Raw genomic sequence first — 25,591 nt, forward strand, 5'->3', positions numbered from 1 at the left:
TCCACAATAAACACATATCAAGTAATAACTAGGGTTAACGCCCGCATGCCGCACCCTCTGTTTAACTCACTGCCTTTGGCTCACTTAGGCCAACTACAGTGACATGTCCACTGACTCCGACCAGCTTAACTGAGCTCAGTGCATAATAAGCTGTCCTCGGATACCAGTGTCCGAGCCGCGCCCTACGCGCAAGTGTGGATTTTGGCACCCTTAGGCCGCTACCACATGTCCCTGTGGCATAATACCACCTTATGACATTCATATCATTATAGGGAACTCTTAGTCCCAACATATCCACATGGTGTATCGCAATCATATAACAACACATTCAAATATAGGGAACACTTAGTCCCATCCTATCAGAATACACAGGTGCAGTTTTCTTACCTTGATTCCAAGTGCTTTAATTAGAGAGGACGACCCCCGAGCACGATCCATTCCCGAGCCCTAGCTTATCACCTAGTCACAACCAAGATAATGGATTCCATTAATACTCCAATATAGGTTTCCAGTGACAAAACTAACCCCCGGGATTCCAAATTCCACCAAGCACGGTGGTGAAACCAAACCCGAGCACACTAGACCTCTCCCCCATACTTAAAACCCTCAAAATCTCAAGTGTGCAACCAAGGGCTGCGGCCCCCAAAGCCTAGCCACGGCCCTTCCCAAAAACAGAGCCTACTCCCTCACTGAACCACACACGCGTCGCGGCCCTTGCCTTGGGCGCCGCAGCGCGCCCCCTTGACCGAGCCCCCTTGGCTTCCTTGCATGCTAGGGCCGCAGCGCTCTAGAACAAAGCCGCGGCCCTCCCCTCCGAACCCAGATTTTACACCATTTCAAAGCTCAAAACCTTACCTTAAATCATCCCAAAACTTCCCAACTCCTAACCAATTAATTCCCAACTTCTTTAACATGATCTAAACCACCTAACTCCCAAGAAAACACAGCCTAACACACTCCAATCTCTTCCTTTCAATTTCTGAAACCCAAGTGCTAAAACACACACAAACCAGCCATCAAACTCAATGAAAAACCTCTAAACCAGGAGTAGAGACTCACCTTTGCTGTAGAATCACTTCACCAAGCTATAGCCAAGCTAGGTCCCAAGTTCCCTTCTTTAATTCTGCCTTAAAACACCAAAGCTAACTTTGTTTCAACACTTAACCAAAACCAGAATCCTAACCACAGAGAAGAGAATTAAAGGCTTACCTTATCCCTGTTTTAGTGCTTGATCAATCCCTGAGCTAGACCTTCAATTCCTCACCTCAAATCTCAGAATTCCAGCTTGTTTCACCCTTAAGTTTTCTGTGTTTTTCTCTCCTTAGCTTCTCTTGAACGTGTAAGTGAGCTGGGAAAAAATGCTTAGTCGGTTTGTGTTTTTCTTCTAAAATCTTCCTTATGTTTAACTTACCCGTTAAGTTAATCCCAAGGCTCGGGGTGCCGGAACCGTCCCCGAGGCCAAAATGGTAAAATTCCTCAATATTCCCGCCTAGACACCCTAACCTCAAATATATCTCCATATATTTATTTTCATGACTCGATAGTCCAAATCGCTACCCGCTATCTAAAAGTACCCCCGACTTATCCAAAGTCGTATCTTAAGCCCCGTTGTGACTTTTCCCGCTACCTGCTCGCTAGAATCGCCTCGTGCCGATAGTTACAAATGCACACACCTATACACGCATATATATATATATATTTATCAATCTACCCACATAATAATGTGGTCTCAACAATTTATCACACACATTCACATTTATGCCCTAACGGGCCAAGATTACCATTATGCCCTTACCAGCCAAACAAGGCCCGCATACTTATTCAATACCCATTTCACGCTTTCTTACCATTAGTTCTCTTAACCTCCAATTATGCCTTCCCGGCACACTAATCAAGGCTCTTAAGCCTTATTAGTGATTTTGGGTCGTTACATGAATGATCTTTGTAAATGGACTGGTGACACAATCACGTTTTTTAGGTGGTTCAAAGGTTAAAATCCTACTCCACCAGTCAATATTATTGCTATATGCTTGGTATTCTTTTACAGGGTATTTCTTTACACAATAGAATCCAACCCTTTGCAACTCCCAGGGTCTCCATATTTATAGGAGAAGGCACCTGGGAGTTGGTAAGGGGGTCATCCCGTGACCTTCTTATCTGTCATGTCATTTCTGTGACATTCATGATTAATTCCTAAAACCTAACACATGAAGTGTGGTCTAATCAATAGGTAAGGGGGATAATGGGCCGCATGGCCCAACCCAATCGTGTGTGCCTGAATACGCATGTTCATGCTGCGTGTCCGAGAAGTCAGGGATATATCAGACACGTGATGTCTGATATATGCACGTTTACCTTGCGTGGTTGACTTTATAAAAGGTCACAGCCTCCAACTCTAGCTCGTACCACGAGCTGGGTGCTTCCCTCGACCTGTGGCCTTCAGAGTCCAAACTCAGCCCTTAAGTAATCTTGGCGAACCCTTAGGTTACCTCGAGCTAAGGAGGTAGGATCTTACGATGGAAGCTCCGGTCTTAGGGATGTCCACGTGGTTGACATGATTAGGCCGTATCTCAGCTCGCTAACAGCCCGTGGGAAAATCAGGGCGTACAAATATAATATTACATTATATTATAAAATAATATAACAATCAATACATATATATTTTTTGTAGAAGCCATACATAGTTGATCTTGATGATTAAGGTAGTAGGTCAATGAAGAAGAAAAAAGTCATTTGATTCTTTAGAGGCATCAAAAGTGGAGCGTTATGTTGTATATGATAGTTTTATTATACTTTGTTCTCTTGAGAAACTCTCATTATACTTTATGAATTCTTGATTTAAATGATGATATAATGATATGATTTAATTCAATTCTCTCATGCTCCTTATATACATGCATAGTACGTAAAATTGACATTTTATATGTAGTTTAGAATATCCTTAATTCTAAATAGACTTTAGGTCTAAGAATTATATAATTTTTCATTCCACAACTACTTTATACAAGAATTGTAAATATTAAAAAATATGCTTTATATAATTCATCCTTATTCTTGTATTTATTTTTTGTAAATTTTAAAATAAAAAACAAAATAAAATATTTAAGGGTGTAGTTGATACGAAGTGTAAAATATAAGGATTGCAATAAAAAATAATTTAAGTTTAGGGAGAATTCTAAAATTATAATTCAATATTTCTTTAAAAAAAAGTTACACGGGACAGACTTGCCCCGATTAAGACGGGGCAATGTGACCTGACCCACTCCAAGAAACTAATTGAGGCGGGGCAGGGCAGTCCCACCCCATTTACATGCCTAAACAAAAGAAGAATAAGAAGCTTTATTGTTTATATTATCAACAGAGATACAAAGTTTGAACATGTCATCACAAACATATCTCTTCCCCACAAATACATTTCCCTTTGACAATGTAAGCTTGCCAGAATCTATTACAACCTTGATTTCCAGTTTACCAAACAAATTGTCACTCACAAGGTTCTACTCATTTTTTGTACATACAAAACATTAGTGAGTAGAACATTCTTGTCAAATGTAAAGAATAAGTCAATTTTTCCCTTTCCTTCAACCTTGGACATTTTCTCATTGCCCATTTTAATCCCATGTCATTCCTTTGAAGCTTCAAAGGATTTGAATAAAGATCTATCATAGGTAACATGGATGGTAGCACAAGTATCATACCACCACCCATTTACCTTCGGTTGAATTGACTCTTGCTTCATTGTTGTGATTCCTCTTGAACCTACAATCTCTTGCAAAGTGGTCATTCTTGACACATACAAAGCAAGGTCATTTGGAACTTTCGAATCGTTCTTCAATCTTCTTAGGCCCCAAGGGTTTTTTACCCTTGCCTTTATTCTTGCCAATTCATTTGCCTTTGTTAGGAGTTTTTGCCGCCACGTTGGCCTTAGAAGTCTCACCATTAGACTTTTCCTCGTTCTTATCTCTAGAACAAGATTCTTCTTCAATCCTCAAATGTTTGAAAATTTCCTCCAATGAAATCTCCTCATTATTGTGGATGATTTTCTTCCTATAGTCTCTCCAAGATGGAAGCAACTTGGCTATTATGGCACCAACAAGTAATTGCTCTAGCAATACAATATTTAGGGTAGATAGTTTATTCACAATAATTTGTAACTCATGTATTTAGGGAAGAATGAGTTTCATATCATAAAACTTAAATTCCATATATTGAGTGATAAGGAATTTATTTGTACCTTATTCTTCCGCTTTGTACTTTTTCCCTAAAGTTTCTCATATCTTCTTGGCGGTCTTTGTGAATGTGTAGAGATCATACAACCGGTTTGATAGCGCATTGAAAATGTGACCCCTACATATCAACTCATCTTCTTCGTGCTTCTTCCTCTCTTTGATCACTTCTTGAGAGTCAGTGTCCTTTGGTGTACCCAAAGCCTTCAAATCTTTGTCTAAGATGTAGTAGACCTTCAAAGTTGTAAGAAGGAACTTGATCTTGTCTTGCCATCGAACAAAGTTAGAGCCATCAAACTGATCTTGTCTCACTAGATCTTGGCACATGAACTTGAGGGGTGAGATAGAGGAACTTTCTTCCATGGTATTTAGGTTAGAATTTTGAAACAAGAACCTTAGGTATAAACAATCTTAGAAGAGAAATCTAGGGTTTGGGAATAGAGGTTTTTTTATTTTTGGGATTATGGCTTATGAACACAACAAGAATATTGTAATTTAAGATAATTAATCACAATATACCAATATACACAATGGAAGAATAACACAACTTAAGTCAAGGGAAAGAGATGACCTTTGAAATTCGAGAACCATAGTTACATAAAATCATAAGTTTATGATTTAATGTAATAAATCAATGGAGGTGAACATGAAGCTTGACACAATAGAATTTTTGTCCAAAAAACTCAATTCTTAGCCTCCTATAAGAGGTTGCTTGAAGCTACTACAATGGTGGAATGAGACTTGGGATTAACAAGTCTTGGTCTTCAAACCAGTCAAATTTTCTTGATGAAGATCTTGGAAAAAAAAACTAGTAATCTCTGTGAGTTAAAAAGAGCAAGGGTTTTAGAGATAGAGAGAGTGGAGAGTGATCAATTCATCAAAAGCTCAAATGAACCACTTAAATAATGTAGAAACTGTCATTAGTGTTAACCAATGAGATTAGAGCATTTTAAAATAAGTTTTAGAGCCAAAAACAAGTAACTGTACGGATCTGTACGGATGGCCCACGCAACGCGTCGCCTGGTAGGTGATGCATCGTCCTCATGCAGATGATATGTCACCTATCTGGGTTGTTGTAAGGCAGGTGATGCAACGCCTGTTGCACTGACTTTTGACCCCGTACATCGACCCAAAACACCTCCAAATGGCTCCAAAATTTTTGGGGTACTCTTATATACTCCAAAGAAACACTTTGGACCCAAAAAAAATTTAAGTGCCTGCAACAAAAGTCAACTCGCTCATGTTGACTTTAGTGAAATCATTATGGATTTGGAATTCTTTGTGCATAATTGATTTCACTATGTATTTAACCAATCCTAATAGATTCTAGGAGCCATGTCGCCTTGTTGCTACATGTCAGAGACCATTACCCGACCACCACTATCTACACAGACCTACCGCATAATCGTGGTGTATGAGAAAGAAAAAGACATTTGTCTTATTTGCATTTCCAATGTAATACTTAAAAGATATTTACCCCAAAAACCCTATAAAAGGGACTAGCATAATCCTTAGAAATGGGTTCATCATTTTTGTACATGAAAGACAACAATACAATTCTTTCTTTCTCTCAATTTTTTCTTTGTTATTTCAATTCTCATTTTATTCATTTCACACAAATTTCCTAACTTGTATCTTCACTTCTCTTTCCAAGTTTTCACTTATTTAACCTAGTTAACGATTTTCACTTATTAATTGACAGTGTAGCAAGATTTTCTTGAGCAAGTTCTAAGTTTGAAGGGGTGATTTGCTAAAGTTTCATATTATGGTTTTGGAGCATGAATTGAACTTCTTAGAGAGACAAACTATTATCATGAGATATAAGGTTCACTATGACAAATTCTTTCTCAGCTTCTAGGCCACTAAGAATGTACATGACACGCTCTTCTTCAATGATTCTTTGACCAACAACAATTAAGGAGTCAACAAAGTCTTTCATTTTGAGATAAATTTACTAATGGTGAATGAGCAATTTTGAGCGAATTGAATCATGTATCGATGAAACATAATCAGGATTATAATAGCCACCAATGATCACAAGGGTTCATGGAGTTGTTCCGAGAAAAAAGCCATCAAAATCATGAGCAAGGGTAGCTGGGAGAATGAGTGTTCACCAATATGAGTAGTTTGACAATCAAGTTTGAGTATAAGGGGTAAAAGATTTGAAGCAAATGAAAGAGTAAGAAGAGGGTGGTTTGGAGGTTGAGTTGTGCCAAATGAAGCAGGTGCACTTGCAATGGCTGCATCAGAAGCTATGGTCTTTGATATCATGTTGGAGTGATTTATGAGTCATGAAAGTGTAGAGTATAAAAACAATGAAAACGAAAATGAATGAAATGAGCTCAACCTGAAATGTTGAGAGTAAGATCTTACATTTCTAGAGATCAAGAAATACAATCAAGAATGCTAATCTCTACAACATAATAATGAAAACTATATTGAGGCATAAAAACCATGATTAACAACTCTATGTAACTTAGCTATTGTGATGTGGTATATTAGTTTTCTAACAAACTCCATATCTTCATCAATCTATTTTTAATCAAATTATGTACTTCAGAAATTTAATAAAAATTATATCTGCAAGCTATTTCTATTTCTTTCCTTCTAATATTTTCATGAGTTTTTATTGCATATCATATAAATAGACTAGTCTTTTCCTTGTGAAAATGAAGTGGTGAAATAGTCAAGGTTGGGATTAAGTCAACATGAGATGTAAAGAAATGGAGGAAAGATGCGTTGGATCTGCTGCATAGATAGCTCCTCCAGCTTGGATGACTCTTAGTATAATAGCATAGTCACACTTCTCATGTGCCATTACTACCACCGCTTTTATCTCTTCAGCTGACGTGGCATATAGTGAAGAAGTAATCAAATTTGGTTATATCCTTCTCATTGAGACGCTGCGTTTTACCATTAAATCCAAATGAGATTGCATTCTAAGGAGTTGGGAAACAATCACGGCACATCGTGGCGTCCAGTGATTGCTTATGATACACCACCATCCAAGCAGTATCTATATATATACACACACATATATTATCATATGAAGACTGTAAATTGTAACAACGTTTACTGGAAGGAAAAAAAAAAAGCTCAAAGCAAAGCTTGATTTTCATTCATCTTTTCTATTCAAGGTATATACTCTAAAGATGATGTATTCTACTGGGATGTGCTCAATTTTCATAATTAATTTAATGTAAAATGAAGTTTGTGGCGTTTTGCGTTATGAATTGTTGGGGTGTGAAATGAGAATAGTGTGTTCGAGATTCAGATTTGAGATCTGACATAGATTAGGTGTGTCTCGTTTGATCGAGAGGTTGAAGCTTTGTTTACTTTCTACTTTACGTGTTTTTTAAGCTTTCTCGTAGTTTATTATTTATTATGACTTTCTCTCTCTAGTTGGTATAGTTTGTCACTTGTTTTCGTTTTCTTAATTTTATTTTTAATTTCGAAACACAACAAATCAATTTGTTGAGCCCATTGTAGTCATATATATAAGGTCACCCATCTACTCTTTCCGATATCAAAAGCCATATTCAATTAAAGGAATTGCAGTATCAGACAGGTAGTCTGAGCTTTGATTCTCTTTTATTTCTAAAGAAAAAAGATTCTTTATTTATTGAAATCTGTTTGTTTGTTGTCGTTGAATGAGTTAATGAAGATGTGGGTTGTTGTTAATTCGCTGGGAAATTGATAGTATCGTGAGTTTGGCTATTGTTTATGCCCGTGATTCATTTATGTGGTTTTTTGTGAATTGGACATCAGGATTTGAGTAAGATCTGAGCAATGGCGAAGGAAGCTTCAAATGGGAATAGCAATGTGACTACAAAACCACCTCCATCCCCATCTCCTTTAAGAAATGCCAAGTTCTTCCAGGTATGAATATGATCTGCCCCAATCCCACCTTCCTATATGTTTTTTTTTTCTTCTTGTGATTTTCTACTATTTGTGCCCAGTTCGATCTATTCACCGGTCTAGTCATGTTTTTTGTGAGTGAGCTGTTTAGACCGTGTATCAAACAGATGGGGTTCTATTGTTGATACCCTTGTGAATACTTTTGAAACTTGGTCCTCTGGTCGCTCTTTGTTTTGCATCATTATTTTTGCACGCCATTTCGAGTTTTTTTATAAATATTTGGAACTCTAATTTTAAATTTTAAATCAATACCGCTGTGATCAAGGGTGATATTAGCAAAAAACTTTGTTGATTACATTTGCTTTCATATGAACCTGGTGTTTAATTTTATGAAGCCAGGCTACTTTCTGTGATATTGTTTAATATGTAGCTTGATCTGAATAAAGTATTGTTGTAATTGCTTAGTTTTCTCTGTTTGATTTTGGATGTACAGATCTGATAGATCATAGAAAATTTTGGTCTACGACTGATGGAAATTATTTTTTAATACATTACTCTAACAATGTAGGCATTCATGTTTACAATGTAATTTTTCTTTTATGGCAGGCCAATATGAGAATCTTGGTAACTGGAGGAGCTGGATTTATTGGCTCTCACTTGGTGGACAGGTTGATGGAAAATGAAAAGAATGAGGTGGATATGCATATGACAGGATTGCTTGTGCTGATAAACCAATCTAAAATATAGAACACAAAACAAGAAAGTAGTTCATTTGTAGTATTCATCATTGATGTTGTGTTTTTTCTGCATCTCAGGTGATTGTTGTGGATAATTACTTCACTGGTTCAAAGGACAATCTGAAGAGATGGATTGGTCATCCAAGATTTGAGCTTATCCGTCATGGTATGTTTATTCCCCTAATTCTTCTGTTATGAATTTCTTACCTCATTTCTCACAATAATGTTATCTAGTTATGCTGTTGCAGTAGTCATGTAAAACTTTGTTTTCTCTCAGTGAGACCATGTTCTCTTTTTGTCGACTTGTTTATGTTGTTTTTTCCCTGTCCAGATGTGACAGAGACATTGCTGGTTGAGGTTGATCAAATATACCATCTTGCTTGTCCTGCTTCCCCGATCTTCTACAAATACAACCCTGTAAAGGTGAAAATATTTGTATTTCATTCTATTTCAGACCTGGAGAGATTCATATGTCTCCCAAAGCTCTTTAGTTCTGGGTGTTTTCTTTTCTTGTTTCGCAGAACTGGCTTTTACTGATATCCATGCCTTTGTCTTCTCTCTTTATCTGATGCTACTTTTCTTTAAAGCATTAACTTCCAATGCAATTTTGATGGTATTGAGTGCTGATCTAACTTGAACATATCTTCTGTGGCAGACTATAAAGACAAATGTCATCGGTACATTGAATATGTTGGGACTTGCCAAGCGAGTTGGTGCAAGGTTGGGACCTTTGCTCTGTTTCTATTTGAATTTGCCATATCTCTATACTTATTCTCTAATGATATGACAATGCTCGACAGGATTTTGCTTACATCAACTTCTGAAGTGTACGGAGATCCTCTTATGCATCCTCAGGATGAAACTTACTGGGGAAATGTCAACCCAATTGGTATCTACTCACTCTACATCTGATTTATTTGATCTACAAATGGTGATGAATGTTATTGCTTATTTTTAACAAGTATTGTTTCTGAGTTACTATTTCTTCATGTGCTTGTACTTATGCATTACAGGAGTTAGGAGTTGTTATGATGAGGGAAAGCGAGTTGCTGAAACTTTGATGTTCGATTATCACAGACAGCATGGGATTGGTAAGAAATTCCCCTGATCCCATCCTTGCCATCTTTTTGCTTTTGCATGTTGACCATAATGTGTTTAAATTAGTGCTTTGGGCTCTATTTTTTGTCTGAATAATGATGCTCTTGACAGAGATACGTATTGCTAGAATTTTTAACACCTATGGACCGCGTATGAATATTGATGATGGTCGTGTGGTTAGTAATTTCATTGCACAAGCAGTTCGGTACGTTCTGTTAGTTCTTACCTAATGTTTCACGTATATCTATTGTGTGATAGTTATTTATTGAGCACATCCCATGATGTCTAATATATTTTTCATTTCTATAGTGGTGAGCCATTGACCGTTCAAGCGCCTGGAACACAAACACGTAGTTTCTGTTACGTGTCAGACATGGTATGCAAGATTTGTCTATCCTTTTTTTAATTGTGAACAATAACAAAATCTTTCATTGCTGTGACTTCTATTTACTTTTATTGTATTTTGATTCATTTTTTTGTTTGTTTTGAAGGTTGATGGCCTTATTAGACTTATGGAAGGAGAGAACACTGGGCCGATTAACATTGGAAATCCAGGTTTTTCTGAAAGATCTTTGAGAACATAGCTAGAATTGTCTTGTTTGTTGTGTTTTCACAACTGACTGGGTATTTTATTTTGTAGGTGAGTTTACTATGCTTGAGCTTGCAGAGACTGTTAAGGAGGTCAGTCATCTTAGTTTCCAACCCCATTTACTTCAAAACCAGTCTATTTGTTTCATTTTCAACTTTTGTACAAGACCTCAAAACAGAAGGAAACCTGTTACATATATTTTGCAAACTGAAACTATTGTGATTTTGCTTCTTTCAGCTCATCAACCCAGATGTGGAGATCATATCAGTTGAAAACACACCAGATGACCCTCGCCAAAGGAAACCAGACATCACAAAAGCCAAGGAGCTACTTGGTTGGGAGCCAAAGATCAAGTTGCGCGATGGCCTTCCACTCATGGAGGACGATTTCCGGACAAGACTTGGGGTCACCCGAAAGAATTGAACGGCATAGCTTACAAATGCAAATGAGAATGATGAAGATGCTGAGAAGAGCTGACATCTGGATAAGCCTCTTCTTCCCTACGGTTTTCTTTGTTTCATATATTATCTAGGAAAAATAAAAGGTATTAGGATCTTTTCTTGTTATCCAGTTATCTGAAGGATTTGGGGTACTTTGAATGGGTTCTGACAATATTAGGTTTTCATACAAAGATTATTTTGTTTCGTGAAAGAGTGCCTTTTTTTTTATGAAGAATATATTGATTTGGTCGTCTCCTGATGAGCCAGTTTTATCAGTTTGACTCTGCTTGTGTTGATTCTTTTTTGTTTTTTTCGATAACTTGTGATCAAAATGATACCGAGTTCGTTTATTAGATGAGAACACGGCACTTATTTGATGAGAACACAATTCCATAATCAGTTGCTCAAGTCTCAAAGGTTCAATAAGCTGAAACCGCTCCATAATGATGCCAAAATATTGAACAGTATGATAAATACCAACTTAAAGAATAAATATTCTTACAAATGATGCTACTCTGAGTATTGGAGATGAAGAAAAGAAAATATTAAACAAAATTGCTGAGGAAGTAGATGATTCCAGGAGGTATATCGTTTGTTAAATAAATTCACACGAAAAGAAAGACGTTTGAATTTGTTCTATGCTTCTACTGCCTGTTGAGCTTTGGGTGATTTCTCCTTTCTTTTAGCCCCCTTATTAGGTGATTCAACCCCATTTTCTACTTCCGTAAGGTTTTCAATCCTTGCAAACACTGGTTTAGGTTGGGCCATTACCTGACCCCCCTTTAGTCCACCCCACTTGGTCTCGCTCTGCAATTCAAAACTAAGTTGTTAGTTCAATTCAAAAGAGAGGCTTGCATTTATGGAAGAGAGAGAGAGATACCCAGGTTGCAGCATCAAACTGGTTCTTCGAGAACCCGAGCTGTGCATATATTCTCCAGCATAAACCTGGTGATATAGGAGATAATGCAATTGCTATAATCCTCATGGTTTCCAATATTATCACAAGGTCCTGCTCCAAAAGACAAAATCATAAATATATTGCAACATTCGTCATTGATAATTCTGTAGAGACATGCTTGACCACCTTAACTCACTATATCTCATTGATGCACCTCCTTCGTTTAAAGATGAGAATCAACATTCATATCAAGATTTAAATATCTTTAAACTATCCGGTGTTCACGTAGGCACACAGACATAAATCTTTCTAGCTTATTGAATACTACTTTCTACTGCTATTTGAAGCAAATAAATAATAATAAATTGACATATCATACAAATAATCCAGGAAGACAACAAAATTCACAAGGTAAATGTGTAGCTTAAAAACCTTGGCAGCATCTTCAGCAGCAGCACCCCCTTGCTTGAAAAGAGACCATGGTGCTCGTTCATCCATGTAGGAGTTTCCAGCATTGCCAATCTCAAGCACAGCCTCGCAGGCTGACGAAAGTGAGAGATTTTCGTAATTTACTCGAGCTTTTTCAACCTGAATAAGTATTCAAAATGGAAAATCTTAGGACACCAGGCTTACGGTTATCTATCACCTAGAAAGGGATCCGCTTATCATACTATAGATCAATACTCTTATCTCACTAACCAAGCACTGAAACAAGACAGTAGTACTAAAATCCAGAGAGGTTGCTGATAAGTAGTAAATGTTAATGTATCTTACAACTACTAGGTTTACAAATGACTCATGGACTCCTATAGCTACTTGGACGATGCATTCAATTTTACCAATTTTTCTACATCACCCTTGAACTTCGTTCCTTCAGCTGCAGTACTTGAATCTGTAACCAAAGTTGATTGGCAGTTCTTCTTCAGAAGTCCTAGAGTACGGTTAAGAAGATTTCCTGCAAGGAGTAAGCAGCTTTAGAATCCAAACAATTATAACCCAACAAAGCAACCACAAATCATCCACCAGACTATAAAATACCAATGGTATTAGCAAGATGTGCATTCACAATATTGATGAAGCGTTCCTCTGAATAGTCTCCATCACTACCAAATTCGACCTCCCTCAAGAAGAAGTATCTGACTGCATCAGAGCCAAATTTGCTAACCAACTCATTTGGTTCAATTGTATTCCCTAAAGATTTCCCCATCTTCATACCATCCTATATTACAAATAAAAAGTGTTGCTGCATAAAGTGAAATCACATGAATGAGACAAAAATTAAGACTCCGACTTCTAACTTCCACAGCTAATTTAAATTTAACTTCCAAGGAATTATCCTTCCATCTACAATCATAAACTCCAGAAACACCACAATATATTATATGCAGCAATTCCCATGTGACATATCATCTTTATAACCAGAAACCAAAAACTATGTGCCATAACTCTAATAGCTCTCTGAGGATGTCTAATGGGAAACTTACATATGAAGTTATTTTATAAAAAAAACTATAAATTACCACTAAAAGTAATACCTTTGTCAAGAATCCATGGCCAAACACCATCTTAGGAAGGTCTAGTCCTGCAGACATTAGCATAGCTGGCCAGTAAACTGCATGGAAGCGCAAAATATCCTGTAGACAAATAATTGATTACTATTATACAAAGTGAAGTTGTATACAAAAAAATGATGAATAAATAATTCACCACTACTTTTGAAAGTACAGAATAAAAAAAAATTTAAGAATTCAGACAATTGCATATGATAACAACACACCATTACCAATAAAATAACATGCCATGTTAGTATCATCTAGCAAAGCTCATCCTCAAGAATCTTTTTTTTTTGGAAAAGAAATGAAAATTTCGAAGGAATCTGATACACTGCAGTAGACTAGATAAAGAGATAAGAGGAATAGAGAGTGTTTTATTGATAGTCTGGGAAATTCGAGAGTCCCAGTTTCTCTCCAAGAGCCAAGGCTCAATACCGAACAAGAACAAAAGCATGCCTCCCCCTACACTCTTTTGCTATTTAATTACAAAAACATTCCTAATTAAACAGATAACAAATTGATACATTTCAAATCAAGATAGCAAATTGATTCCATATCCTTGATACATTACCAAACTTAGCTATTACCATAATCAGCCCCCGATTCATGCGCCTAATATAGGTGTGCCTAATTGGAGGTCTATCATTACCCCCCTCCCAAACTTTCACCTTGTCCACAAGGTGAAAATAAGGAAATTGCTGGACCATGGTGTCATAGTGTTCCCAAGTGGCCTCAAAGAGCGGTAGGTCCTTCCATTTGATGAGTACTTCCACTTCGCCGCTTCCATCAGCTTTGGTATTCCGAACACCCATAACATCCGCAGGTTCAACCAACAACTCCACATCAGGATTCAATTGTGGTGGCAACAATGGGGACAAGTGATGCACGCCATGGGCTCGCCGAAGCTGAGAAATATGAAACACTAAATGCACTGAAGAGGTGGCAGGTAATGCCAACTTATAAGCAACCTGACCAATGCGTGCGAGTACTTCAAAAGGCTCGTAGAAGTGAGGAGAGAGCTTTTCATTGCGCCTGGCAGCAATAGATTTCTGGCGGTAAGGCTTCAACTTGACAAATACCTTCTCTCCTACTTCAAAATGATCATCATGTCGCTTTTTATCCACCATTAACTTCATCTTCTGTTGGGCGCGGAGCAGATGCATTTTGAGGTCATCAAGTTGCACACCTCGTTCTTCTAACATTTCCTCAACCAAAGAAACTGGGGTGGAGCCGGACTTGTACCGAATGAGTGAAGGAGGATCGCGACCATAGAGAATCTGAAATGGTGTGTGTTTTGATGTCGCATGGAATGAGGTGTTATACCAATATTCTGCCCAAGCGAGCCAAGCCAACCAAGTTTGAGGTTTCTCTGAGGCATAGCAGCGCAAATAAGTCTCCAAACATCGATTAACAACCTTCGATTGACCATCTGTTTGCGGATGGTATGCGGTGTTGTGACAGAGCGTCGTGCCCTGGAGCTTGAACAACTCTTGCCAAAAATGACTCATGAAAGTCTTATCACGATCAAAAATGATAGATCCCGGAATTCCGTGTAGACAAACGATTCCCCGAACAAATACCTCAGCCACTATTTTAGCCGTAAAGGGATGCTTCAACGGAATGAAGTGAGCGTATTTGCTCAACCGAGATTGTATCCATACCATGTGAATGAGGCAATCCTTCTATAAAATCCATGGTCAAGTCTTCCCAAACCAAGGAGGGCAAAGCAATGGGCTGTAATAATCCAACAGGAGATATGGCTAAGGATTTGTGTTTCTGGCACACTTCGCAATTGCGCATCCATTCCACCACAGCCAGGAGATATGGCTAAGGATTTTTGTTTCTGGCACACTTCGCAATTGCGCACCCATTCCACCACAGCCATTCTCATTCCCAACCAGTAAAAATCGGATGCAATGCGTTTGAAAGTTTTATCCTCACCGGAATGGCCTCCCAGAGCAAAATCGTGGTATTCCTTGAGTATGGTGGGGATAAGAGAGCACGCTTTGGACAACATTAAGCGCCATTTATACCTCAATTGTCCATGGTCCAGGGAGAACCCAGCAGCGCGAGCCTTCCCTTGGTGTAAATCGGAAACGATTCTGCTTGCAAAGTCATCTTGTAGTAGCTCTTGGTGTAAATCGGAAACGATTCTGCTTGCAAAGTCATCTTGTAGTAGCTCTTGGAGTAATGCCTCCCAGTCAATTCCTTGTGACAGTAGTATATTATGACATTCCACCAGGTGGGAAACTCGGGATAGAGCATCGGCCACCTTATTGTTGGCCCCCGATCGATATTGGATTTCAAAATCATACCCCAGCAACTTAGCCGTCCACTTATGGTACTCGGGAGCCACAATGCGTTGTTCTAATAGAAATTTTAGACTCTGCTGGTCAGTGCGAACCACAAAACGCCGCCCAAGCAGATAAGGTCGCCATTTTTTAATGGCAAAGACAATGGCTGTCAACTCCTCATAAATCGGCTTGGCTCGGGCTTGAGGCCCCAAAACTTGACTGTAAAAAGCCACCAGTCGTTGTTCCTGTATTAACACAGCACCCACTCCGTAGCCGGACGCATCGGTCCCTACTATGAACGGCTTGGTAAAATCAAAGAGGGCTAAAATCAAAACAGTGGTCATAGTGTGTTTGAGGGCATCAAAAGCTCCATCCAAACTGATCCTTCTTCAACTGTTCGGTGAGGGGCCATGCAATCACACTATAGCCTCAAACAAACTTGCGGTAGTAACCAGTAAGCCCTAAGAATCCTCGCAGTTCCTTAATGTTCCTCGAAACAGGCCAATCTAACATAGCCTGTACTTTTGCTTGGTCGGCTACCACTCCCATACCTGAAATGATGTGACCCAAGTACTCCAATTTTGCCCTTGCAAATAGACATTTTTTGAAATTCGCATAGTTTAGGTTTGGACAAAATTTGTAAAACCGTGGATAAGTGGGCAACATGCTCAGTGATATTACGACTGTAAATGAGGATATCATCAAAAAAATACGAAAACAAAACGACAAAGATAAGGGCGAAAAACCTCATTCATCAAGGATTGGAATGTGGCCGGGGCGTTGGTGAGGCCAAAAGGCATGACTAGAAATTCATAGTGACTCTCGTGAGTGCGAAAAGTGGTCTTGGGCACGTCGGTAGGTTGAACCCGAATCTGGAGGTAACCAGATTTTAGGTCGGGCTTGGAGAAGATGGTAGCGCCATGAAGTTCATCCAACAACTCATCTATGACCGGAATGGGAAATTTATCAGGAACCGTCTCACGATTAAGGGCCCGATAATCGACACAAAACAGCCAATTGCCATCTTTCTTCCAAACAAGCAATACCGGACTAGAAAATGGGCTCACACTCGGCTGGACAATACCGGCTACCAACATTTCCCCAACCAACTTTTCGATCGCATCTTTTTAAACTTGAGGATAACAATAAGGACGTACACTAATAGGAGATGCACCTTCCTGTAGAACAATGGCATGCTCTTGTCCCCGTAACGGTGGAAGTTCCATGGGCATGTCAAAGACTTCCTTGGCCGTAGTTAACACCTAGATTTCTTGGGGGGTGCTGGAAGGATCATCAGGCGGTACGGCCACTGCCCCAAGCTCAATGAGCAGGGTGTCCTTCATGTTGAATGGATCGCATCATTGTTTTAAGGGACACAAGCATTTTATGGAGGGCGGGATCACCTTGCAACAGAACTGTGTTATGACCCACCGAAAACTTCATGGCATGAGTCTTCCAATTGATGTGAGTGACCCCCAGAGTTTCCAGCCATTGAATGCCCAATATGATATCCGTATTTCCCAAATCCAAGGGAAGGAAATCCTCAACAATGTCAATGCCTTGTATGGTCACGCCGATGCCCCGACAAATTCCTTGAGTTTGAGTAGCCTTTCCCATGCCCAACACCACGCTGTACAATGTCATTGTCGTAATAGGGAGCCCTAATTTGCGAATAAGGACATTGGAGATGAAGTTATGAGTGGCCCCACTATCAATCAAGACGATCACTGATTGTGTCCCGACGTGGCCAACGAGCTTTAGTCTTCGGAGAAGTGGGGCCAACAACATAATTTAGAGAAACTTCCACGACCTGATTTTCCAACTGCTCATCAACTGTGTTGGAAGCAAGGTGTGCGTCCTCAACGGCGTCGTTGTGAACATCGTCGGCAAGCAAGTCTTGTAATATAATGACTAGAAGTTCCGTCCGTGTGCAGCGATGGTCGGGAGGGTACTTCTTGTCACATTTGAAACACAAGCCGTGCATTTTGCGTTGTTGAAGCTCTGATTCTGACAGTCGGCAGAACCCGAACCCCGTAGTGTGACTATCCTCAGCAATTGTCGTAGTTCTGGGTGGAGGAGTTGAGTTTAGTGGGCCCGTATGCGTCCCACTAAAACAAGAGAAGGGTACTCTCATGGCTGGTTTAGCTCTATGTTGGGCCAATAATTTAGTCTCCACATGTTGGGCCAATTCCATGGTCTCCTCAAGCCCACTAGGGCTCAATACAGTAACCTCATGTCCAATTTCAGATAATAGCCCATTAATAAAAGTGGATTCCAATACCTTCTCAGAGAGACCCTCCAAAGAAGACGCAAATAGCTCAAATTGCTTCCGACAATCACGTACAAAGCCAGTTTGCTTCAAGGCCAAAAATGCACGATACTTTGAGCCATCGGGCAGAAGCCTGAAGCACCGCACCATCTACCGCCAGAGATCGGCCCATGACACAAATAGACAGCGACGATTCTCCCACTGGAACCAGATCAGCACCTCTCCTTCAAGGTTGGTAATCGCAGTCTCAAGGCACTCGGCATCAGTCAAACGGTGTAGAGAAAAGAAACGTTCAGCCTTCAAGACCCAACCATCTGGGTTGTCGCCGTCAAAGGAAGAAAGCTCGATGCGGCGAGGACGTATATCCCATCTCGGCGCCGGGGCGGGAGTGTCCCAAGAGCCTCTGCCTCTTGGGCCGACAGTCATACCCGACACCAACGAAGAGGGAACGGAGTCCACGTGAGGGGCTAGCTTGGATGCCGAAGCCTAGGTTCGATCAACTGTCGTCGGTTGCACCTGCCGCTCCGCCTGGGCTGTCATAAAGGCGTCCAACCGACTAACCAAGGCAGCAACGTTGTGCTCTAAAACAGGTAGCCGCTGCAAGTCCTCTTTGATGATAAGCAACTCAGATTGGACGGTTGAGAGGAGACCTTCAACTGCTTCCACCTGAGATTCCATCTAGGTCACAATGGAGTTCGAAGACAGACGACGCCAATTGATACTCTGCAGTAGACTAGATAAAGAGATAAGAGGAATAGAGAGTGTGTTTTGTTGATAGTCTGGGAAATTCGAGAGTCCCAGTTTCTCTCCAAGAGCCAAGGCTCAGTACAAATCAAGAACAAAAGCATGGCTCCCCCCTACACTCTTGCTATTTAATTACAAAACATTCCTAATCAATCAGTTAGCAAATTGATTCCATATCCTCGATACATTACCAAACTTAGAAATTACCATAATCAGCCCCCCCATTCATGCGCCTAATATAGGTGTGCCTAATTGGAGGTCTATCAGAATCATATAGTTGTGAGCTATTACAAGTATGGAAATGACAAAAAATATCACACCTTTCCAATCAAGTGCAGTGTGGCAGGCCAACCCAATGATACAGATTTTTGTAAAGTAGGTTCCTCTGTGTCCTCTGAAAGGGCTGATATGTAGCTGTTTCATTAAAATTGTAAACATATTCATTAGTAGTTTACTGAATGCAATACCTCATCTACGAAAAATATATATTTTTATTATTAAATAACAAAAACTTTTATTAATGACCAAATAACAAAAATTAAAAGAAAGAGAACGATAAGGTATCCTCAAGAAAAACAAAAAGAAAGAAAAAAAAAATAAACCACACAAGCACATACAAAAGTTATGAAATAAATTTCAGCAGTTCATGACACAGCACAACAACATTTATGAATAATATTTTTCGGAAAATATATATGTGTGTGTATGACAGCAGTCAATAATTTTCAGCTATTTGGGAATTGATAAGACTAATATTAATATGTTTAGGATTTATATAAGAAAGAAGTTTTACCCCAGCAAAGCATCAAACCAAACATATATAGTTTGCTTGCTGTCATTAGGAACAGGGATGCCCCAATCCACTGATGCTCGGGAAATGGAAAAGTCCCTCAGGCCACTTTTAATCCAAGTTTGCACCTTGATAAAAGAATATTTGAAATTTAGTTTCTCCCTTGATAAAACAAAATTATTAAAAAATTATAGAACAAACTGAAAGTCTATAATGATTCTAAGATAGACTGCATTTGGGGTGTGGGTAGCGTGGTTTCAATATCATCTAACAAGAGAACCAATCACATATTGGTTTTGCACTATAAGTCGAGAAGATTGTATCCCTCTAAAATCATCATCTGACAAAAAAGAAAACATATCAATTTCTGCAAGGAATTTGTAGATAATTTTTCCATTTCATTTTGTTGAATGATTTGTCATTTAAGTCCAATATAAAAGCAAAGGGTGTACTGTAGATGTTGTGAAGTATCATTAACTGTATTAGACCTGAGCAAGGGAGTCAACTGGCTTGGGTAGCAAGGCACGACAGGAGCAATATCCCTCTACCCAAAGGATGTCAATTCATTTATATCATCCTTTTGCTACTACTCCTAAAGGGCTTCTTAAAGTATGAAGGTTTCATATATCCTCCACTACTCCTAAATTGAGAGCCTCAACTACTAATATTATCCAAACAACATCAATGCATGATTATTAAGGAAAACAGGCACCTAAATTTTCAATTGCAGAAATTTTAAAATTATTGTTTTGGAAACCAATCATCTGTGAATTCTTTTCTCCTAACTTCTGACCTCATTTAGACGAAATGAGGGCTTCACCATATCTGATGTCAAAATTTCTTCCAACCTTTTTTGATACTTTGACAGTGCAAAAAAGTAATTATCCTCTTTTCGTGCAACACATGGCTTTAGGTGTGTAGGGCAACAATTGTTCTCTAACAGTTCTTTCTCATCCTGCAGACGACACAAAGCTAACCGTGTGAATAAGGCTATGTACAAGGCATTCATACATGTACACACGGCAATGCTGAACATATGTATGTTAGACTATACTGAAGAAGAAAAAGCAATAAATATACAACAATAACAAACAATTCACATCATTAATGATCTTATCTCGTACTATAATTACTGAAAGGCAATTTAAAAGAACATTATATGTATATATAAATATACATATTAAATAATTATTTTTATAATTTTAAACTAAGATGAAAAACAAATCCACCTTATACTCTTCACAGTTGATACAATAGAGCCCCTCATAGTCTGCACGGTAAATGTCACCATTGGCAAGAACTCTCGAGTAGAACTCCTTCACTATAGATTCATGTTTGGGATCAGTTGTCCGTATGAACTTGTCATAAGCTATGTCTAACTGTTAAAAAAAAGGGAAAGACATCCATTTGAGTACTTAACAAAACAAATTACCCATGGAGCACTCAGCCAAACAAATGTAAAACAAGGACAAACATTGTGAGTATTCAACGAAAAAAGCCCCATAGAGCTAAAGGTAAATTCGAATTATCAGCTCCAGACATTACATCTTCCCATAGTTTCTTGTAAGCTTGGGAAACGACGTCGCAATGTTCCTTCGGACTGGAACCAGCGGCGGCGGCAGCGGTGGCAATCTTCTCGCCATGCTCGTCCGTACCGGTCACAAATATAACTTTCTTCCCCAACAGCCTCTGAATAATAGGGGAAAAAGGAAGAAAAAAAAAAACACTTCAAAAATTCAAAATTTGATACCAAAAAGCTTTTTTTTACTCACCCTTTTCATTGATATGTAAAAGTAAAGTACCTGAAATCGGGCAATGGCATCAGCGGCGATGGTAGTGTAGGCGCTGCCCATATGGGGAGGGGCATTGACGTAATAAAGCGGAGTGGTGAGGACGAAAGGGTCCGGTACGCCTTCATTGAGTTCTTGAGCAGTATTGTTACTGGCGGCGCTGGAGAAAAACACTGCTCGGTGTGAAAACGAAGACGGAATATTCCGGCGAAAGTGGAGGCGGGTTCGGAGATGGTTAGCTTTAGAATTGAGCGAATAGTGTAATGGATTGAGAAAGCAGAGGGTGTTTTGAAGGGAGGAGCAGTTTACTCTAGCTGCCGCCGCCATTTCCTCCGGCGAAAGTTGAAAAGGATCTCTTCTTCTTAGTAACGACCAGAGTTTGTTCTTGTGTAGAAAGGAAAAATACTTGGTATTTGGAGGGAGAAGAAGATAATCCAATTGGTAAATTTGAGTTTTAGTGCTTAACTAGTGGTAAAAAATAAAAAATAAAAAATGATAGGCCTTTTAATCATTTAAAAAAAAAATTGTGAAGGAGAAATTTGACTTTTTATGCTTAATAATGTGGTGTAATACAAAATAATGCTAGGCATTTTTAACATTATAAAATAATGCCAAAAATTTTGCTAGTACCCAAAATGCCCCTATCACAATTTCCCCCAATCCCACTTTTGATTCTCCCTCTCTCTCTCAAACTCTCGATCAAGCTCTCCCCCGACCATTGAACTACCCAGCTCTCCCCCGACTGTTCAAGCTCTCTCTCTCAAACTCTCAGTTCAAGTCCCCGTCGCAGCCCCCGTCGAAGCCGCGCTGCCCCCCCGTCGAAGCCGCGCAACCCCCCGTTGAAACCCCGCGCCTCTCGCCGTCCGTCCATCTCGCCTCTCGCCGTCTGTCATCCAAAACCCACAGTTCAAGTTTCTCCATACCCAAAACAAAGGTAAGCTTATTACCGTGATCATGTGTGTTTGTGTGTATGTGTATGGATTAGTGTGGGATTGTTTGTGTATGGATTAGTGTGGGATTGTTTGTGTGTATGGATTAATCTGGTTTGTTTTGGGTATGGAATAGTGTGGGTATGTTTTAGTGAAGCCTAGGATTTTTGTGGGTCTGGTAAGGTTGCTCGATGGGGGGTTCGATGGGTTAAGCCGTTAAGGGTTCCAAGTTTAGGTTCGATGCTCGATGGTGGTTCGATGCATGCTCGATGGGGGTTTGATAGGTTAAGCTATTAAGGGTTCTAAGTTTAGGTTCGATGCTCGATGGGGGTTCGATAGGTTAAGCCGTTAAGGGTTCCAAGTTTAGGTTCGATGCTCGAAGGGGGTTCGATGCATGCTCAATGGGGGGGTTCGATGCATGCTCGATGGGGTTCGATAGGTTAAGCTGTTAAGGGTTCCAAGTTTAGGTTCGATGCTCGATGGGGGTTCGATGCATGCTTGATGGGTTGGGTATTTGTTGGGTTCGATGCTTGTCGATGTTGGTTCGATAGGGTAGGCCTTAGGGGTTCGATGTTGGTTCGATGGGGTAGGCCCATTATGGGTTCCAAGTTTAAACCTAAGAAATTAGATGCATGCTCGATGGGGGTTCGATGCATGCTCGATGGATTGGGTCTTATGTTGGGTTCGATGGTGGTTCGATGCATGCTCTAGGGGTTCAATGGGGGGTTCAATGGGTACTCGATAGGGGTTCGATGGGTGTTCGATATGGGTTCGATGGTTGCATGTATGTTTATTTATGGATTTTTCACGCGACTTTGTTTAACTGTATTATTGTTATCTTTATTTTTTGCAGATGTCGAAGTTTCTTTTACCCTTGACAGATCACTTTCCTGGACGAGTCACATATAGGGGCAATGGTTACTTTAAAACAATCAAGGACAAGTTTGAGGAGCTCGGGTTGATAGAAAGGGTGAAGGAATCCCCATTCAAACAATTTTTCATGGCTGAGAAGTTAGACTTCTCTGCATCTCTCATGCATCAATTAATGTTGCGCAAGATCCAGTGCTTCAAAGAGGATGAGTTGCATTTACATTTGGGATCTAGACCTTGCAGATTTGGTAGAGGCGAGTTTGCTTTGGTTACGGGGTTGAACTTCAGTTCCAGGCCATCTGAGATTGATTTGAAGAAACACTTGACTAGTGACAGCTTAATCAAGGAGTACTTTAATGATGAAGAAACAGTGAAGATAATGCATTTGGAAGCTGCTTTAAAAATTGCATTGTAGTTGAAGATGCCTACAAGTTGGGCCTATGTTTCTTTGTTGAGAGGGTTTTACTTGCACGAGAGGGCAAGTTAAATGTATGGATAGATTCGCTGAAGATGGTGGAGGACACTGAGTACTTCTTTACTTACCCATGGGGGAAGGTGTCTTTTAACAAGCTTATGGATTCATGTAAGAAAGACATGCATCATTAGAATAGGAACTATGAGAAGAAGAAGGAAGTTAAGGGGAAACAGAAAGAAGCAAAATACAGTTTGTATGGTTATGTCCCTGCATTGCAGTATTGGGCATACGAAGCCATCCAGCAGTTTGCACGTGAGTATGGTATTAACCATGGAAACCAGTTTCCGAGGATGCTCAGTTGGTCGAGCAATAAGGAGCGTCCTATTTCGAAGGCCGACCTTGCACCGATGTTCAAGAAGACGAGTGTAAATTCTGCTATATTATGTCAAAATAGAGTATTCTTTGGTGGTTTCAAACTAACTTAATGCTTTGTATTTGATGCAGTTGATTGTGTTGTCCATGTTGAAGCCCCGGCCTTCGGAGATAGATTATTATAGCGCTCTGACGAAGGGTGATGCTCCCTTGTATCCCGGGTTGGGCCAAGAAGAAGAGGTAGAAACTCCCACTGATTTTGAGAAGGTGGCGGAGATAGCTGCTGAGGTTGCGAAGGCAGCCAATATTTTTGTTGATGGCCCTGATGATGAGGATGCCCCAGTCCCCATTGGCCCCAGCCCCAGCCCCATCGATACACCCCAGTCCTGATCAACCTGATTTACAGGAGGTGTTGGAGAGGTTGGAGCGAGTCGAGAGTCGTCAGGATACCATCCTAGAGAACCAGGCGGTCATCATGGATGCTGTCAATAAGATCTTGACATTCGTACAAGATCTTCCAAATGATTCTGATTCTGATTCTGACTCACTTGACCTCCCAGATGATTTTGTCTCACATGACATAGGCACTCCTCCCCCGATAGTACTCACAGCAAATCCTGAGACCCCAGGTGTTGCTATTATAGAACCTGGGGATGTTGCTGGTGTAGAGTTTGAATTGGCCAAGAGGAAAAGACGCAAACCTAAGAAATTTGAAGACTACATCGACCCAACCAGAAAGAAAGCTCGTTTGGATGCGATTGATGACGTGCCATTAGTCCTCGACCCTCTAAAGAAGCCACTTGCTACACAGTACAGAACGGTCGGCAAGTGGTTGCTTGGAGATATTCCGAACAAGACGAAGAGGGATGTCCAAACTGGTGTGTATGGTTCGAGTTGGTTTCTGACGATGAAGACACCATAGTTTTGGATCGATGATGAGGTAAGTAATTTTATTAAATTTATTAATATTTGTTATCTGGTATAAATGGGTTCAATAGGGGTTTCGATAGGCTAATTAATTGTTTTCCTATCATTTTTGCAGCATATTGATGCGGCCATGCATATGCTACGTAGGCGACAACAGTTCTATCCCGGGGCGTATCGGCAAGATGCTGTTGTGATGAATATTATGTTCTCACAAGTGGTACCGGCCCGTTATGATGCATATCAGAATGCCAAGGAAGCGGATAAGAAAAGGTTTTTGTGGGATTCAGATGTGATATCAATGATTACGGGAATTGACAATCAATTTCTGGCATCGTGGAAGGGAGTAGACACTGTATATTGGTGCCAGAACTACCTTCAAGCGCATTGGTTTGCAGTTGAAGCCTCCATTTCTACTTGGACTCTGAATGTTTATGATTCGGACGTGACTGTGATAAGTGATAAACAACTGCAATCGTTTATGAAGTCATGGTCTACTTTGTTCCCATCGTTGTTATTGCAGTCACAACTTCTCAAGGACGACCCTCGGTTGACGATTCCACCTGGAGCTAAAAGATGCAAAGAGTTCAATGTGCGCCGCATGCCAGTTGATTCAGTACCCCAAACCAAAGTCAGGTAAACAAAAGTCTAGTTTTTATTCAAGTTTTTTAAATTAAATTCTATGTTGATTTTGTTACTAATGCAATTTATGTTTTGGTTACAGTGGAGATTGTGGTGTGTACGCCATCAAGCACATCGAACACTTATTGGGTAGGCTACCACTTGACACGATTT

The 25,591-nt window shown here is 39.8% G+C and overlaps 3 protein-coding genes across 4 annotated transcripts; 2 read left to right on the forward strand and 1 right to left on the reverse strand.

Annotated features, from left to right (window-relative positions):
- Nucleotides 1-7,206: 7,206 nt before the first annotated feature.
- LOC133798438 (UDP-glucuronic acid decarboxylase 6-like) lies at nucleotides 7,207-11,223 on the forward strand. Of its 2 annotated transcripts, none has more exons than XM_062236712.1 (13): nucleotides 7,207-7,363; nucleotides 7,995-8,105; nucleotides 8,691-8,777; nucleotides 8,900-8,987; nucleotides 9,153-9,244; nucleotides 9,477-9,541; nucleotides 9,622-9,710; nucleotides 9,835-9,912; nucleotides 10,031-10,124; nucleotides 10,229-10,295; nucleotides 10,411-10,474; nucleotides 10,560-10,600; nucleotides 10,746-11,223. In XM_062236712.1, the coding sequence occupies exons 2-13, from the start codon at nucleotides 8,016-8,018 to the stop codon at nucleotides 10,929-10,931; spliced, it is 1,041 nt and encodes a 346-aa protein (XP_062092696.1). In that variant the 5' UTR covers nucleotides 7,207-7,363; nucleotides 7,995-8,015; the 3' UTR covers nucleotides 10,932-11,223. The 2 variants fall into 2 exon arrangements, with proteins under 2 accessions (XP_062092696.1, XP_062092697.1); XM_062236713.1 differs by lacking the exon at nucleotides 7,207-7,363 and adding an exon at nucleotides 7,671-7,794.
- Nucleotides 11,224-11,392: 169 nt separating this feature from the next.
- On the reverse strand, nucleotides 11,393-21,720 carry LOC133798437 (methionine--tRNA ligase, chloroplastic/mitochondrial). The gene is made up of 12 exons (XM_062236711.1): nucleotides 21,299-21,720; nucleotides 21,042-21,185; nucleotides 20,726-20,875; nucleotides 20,290-20,451; nucleotides 19,500-19,624; nucleotides 19,027-19,120; nucleotides 13,382-13,480; nucleotides 12,885-13,065; nucleotides 12,686-12,801; nucleotides 12,279-12,434; nucleotides 11,829-11,957; nucleotides 11,393-11,755 (listed from the first exon to the last, which is right to left on the reverse strand). The coding sequence occupies exons 1-12, from the start codon at nucleotides 21,611-21,613 to the stop codon at nucleotides 11,585-11,587; spliced, it is 1,842 nt and encodes a 613-aa protein (XP_062092695.1). The 5' UTR covers nucleotides 21,614-21,720; the 3' UTR covers nucleotides 11,393-11,584.
- Nucleotides 21,721-23,471: 1,751 nt separating this feature from the next.
- On the forward strand, nucleotides 23,472-24,806 carry LOC133794161 (uncharacterized). The gene is made up of 2 exons (XM_062231361.1): nucleotides 23,472-23,925; nucleotides 24,005-24,806. Exon 2 carries the CDS (start codon nucleotides 24,189-24,191, stop codon nucleotides 24,792-24,794), a length of 606 nt encoding a protein of 201 aa, XP_062087345.1. The 5' UTR covers nucleotides 23,472-23,925; nucleotides 24,005-24,188; the 3' UTR covers nucleotides 24,795-24,806.
- Nucleotides 24,807-25,591: the final 785 nt, after the last annotated feature.

This window comes from Humulus lupulus, chromosome 8 (assembly GCF_963169125.1).
Source record: "Humulus lupulus chromosome 8, drHumLupu1.1, whole genome shotgun sequence".
NCBI classification, from domain to species: domain Eukaryota; kingdom Viridiplantae; phylum Streptophyta; class Magnoliopsida; order Rosales; family Cannabaceae; genus Humulus; species Humulus lupulus.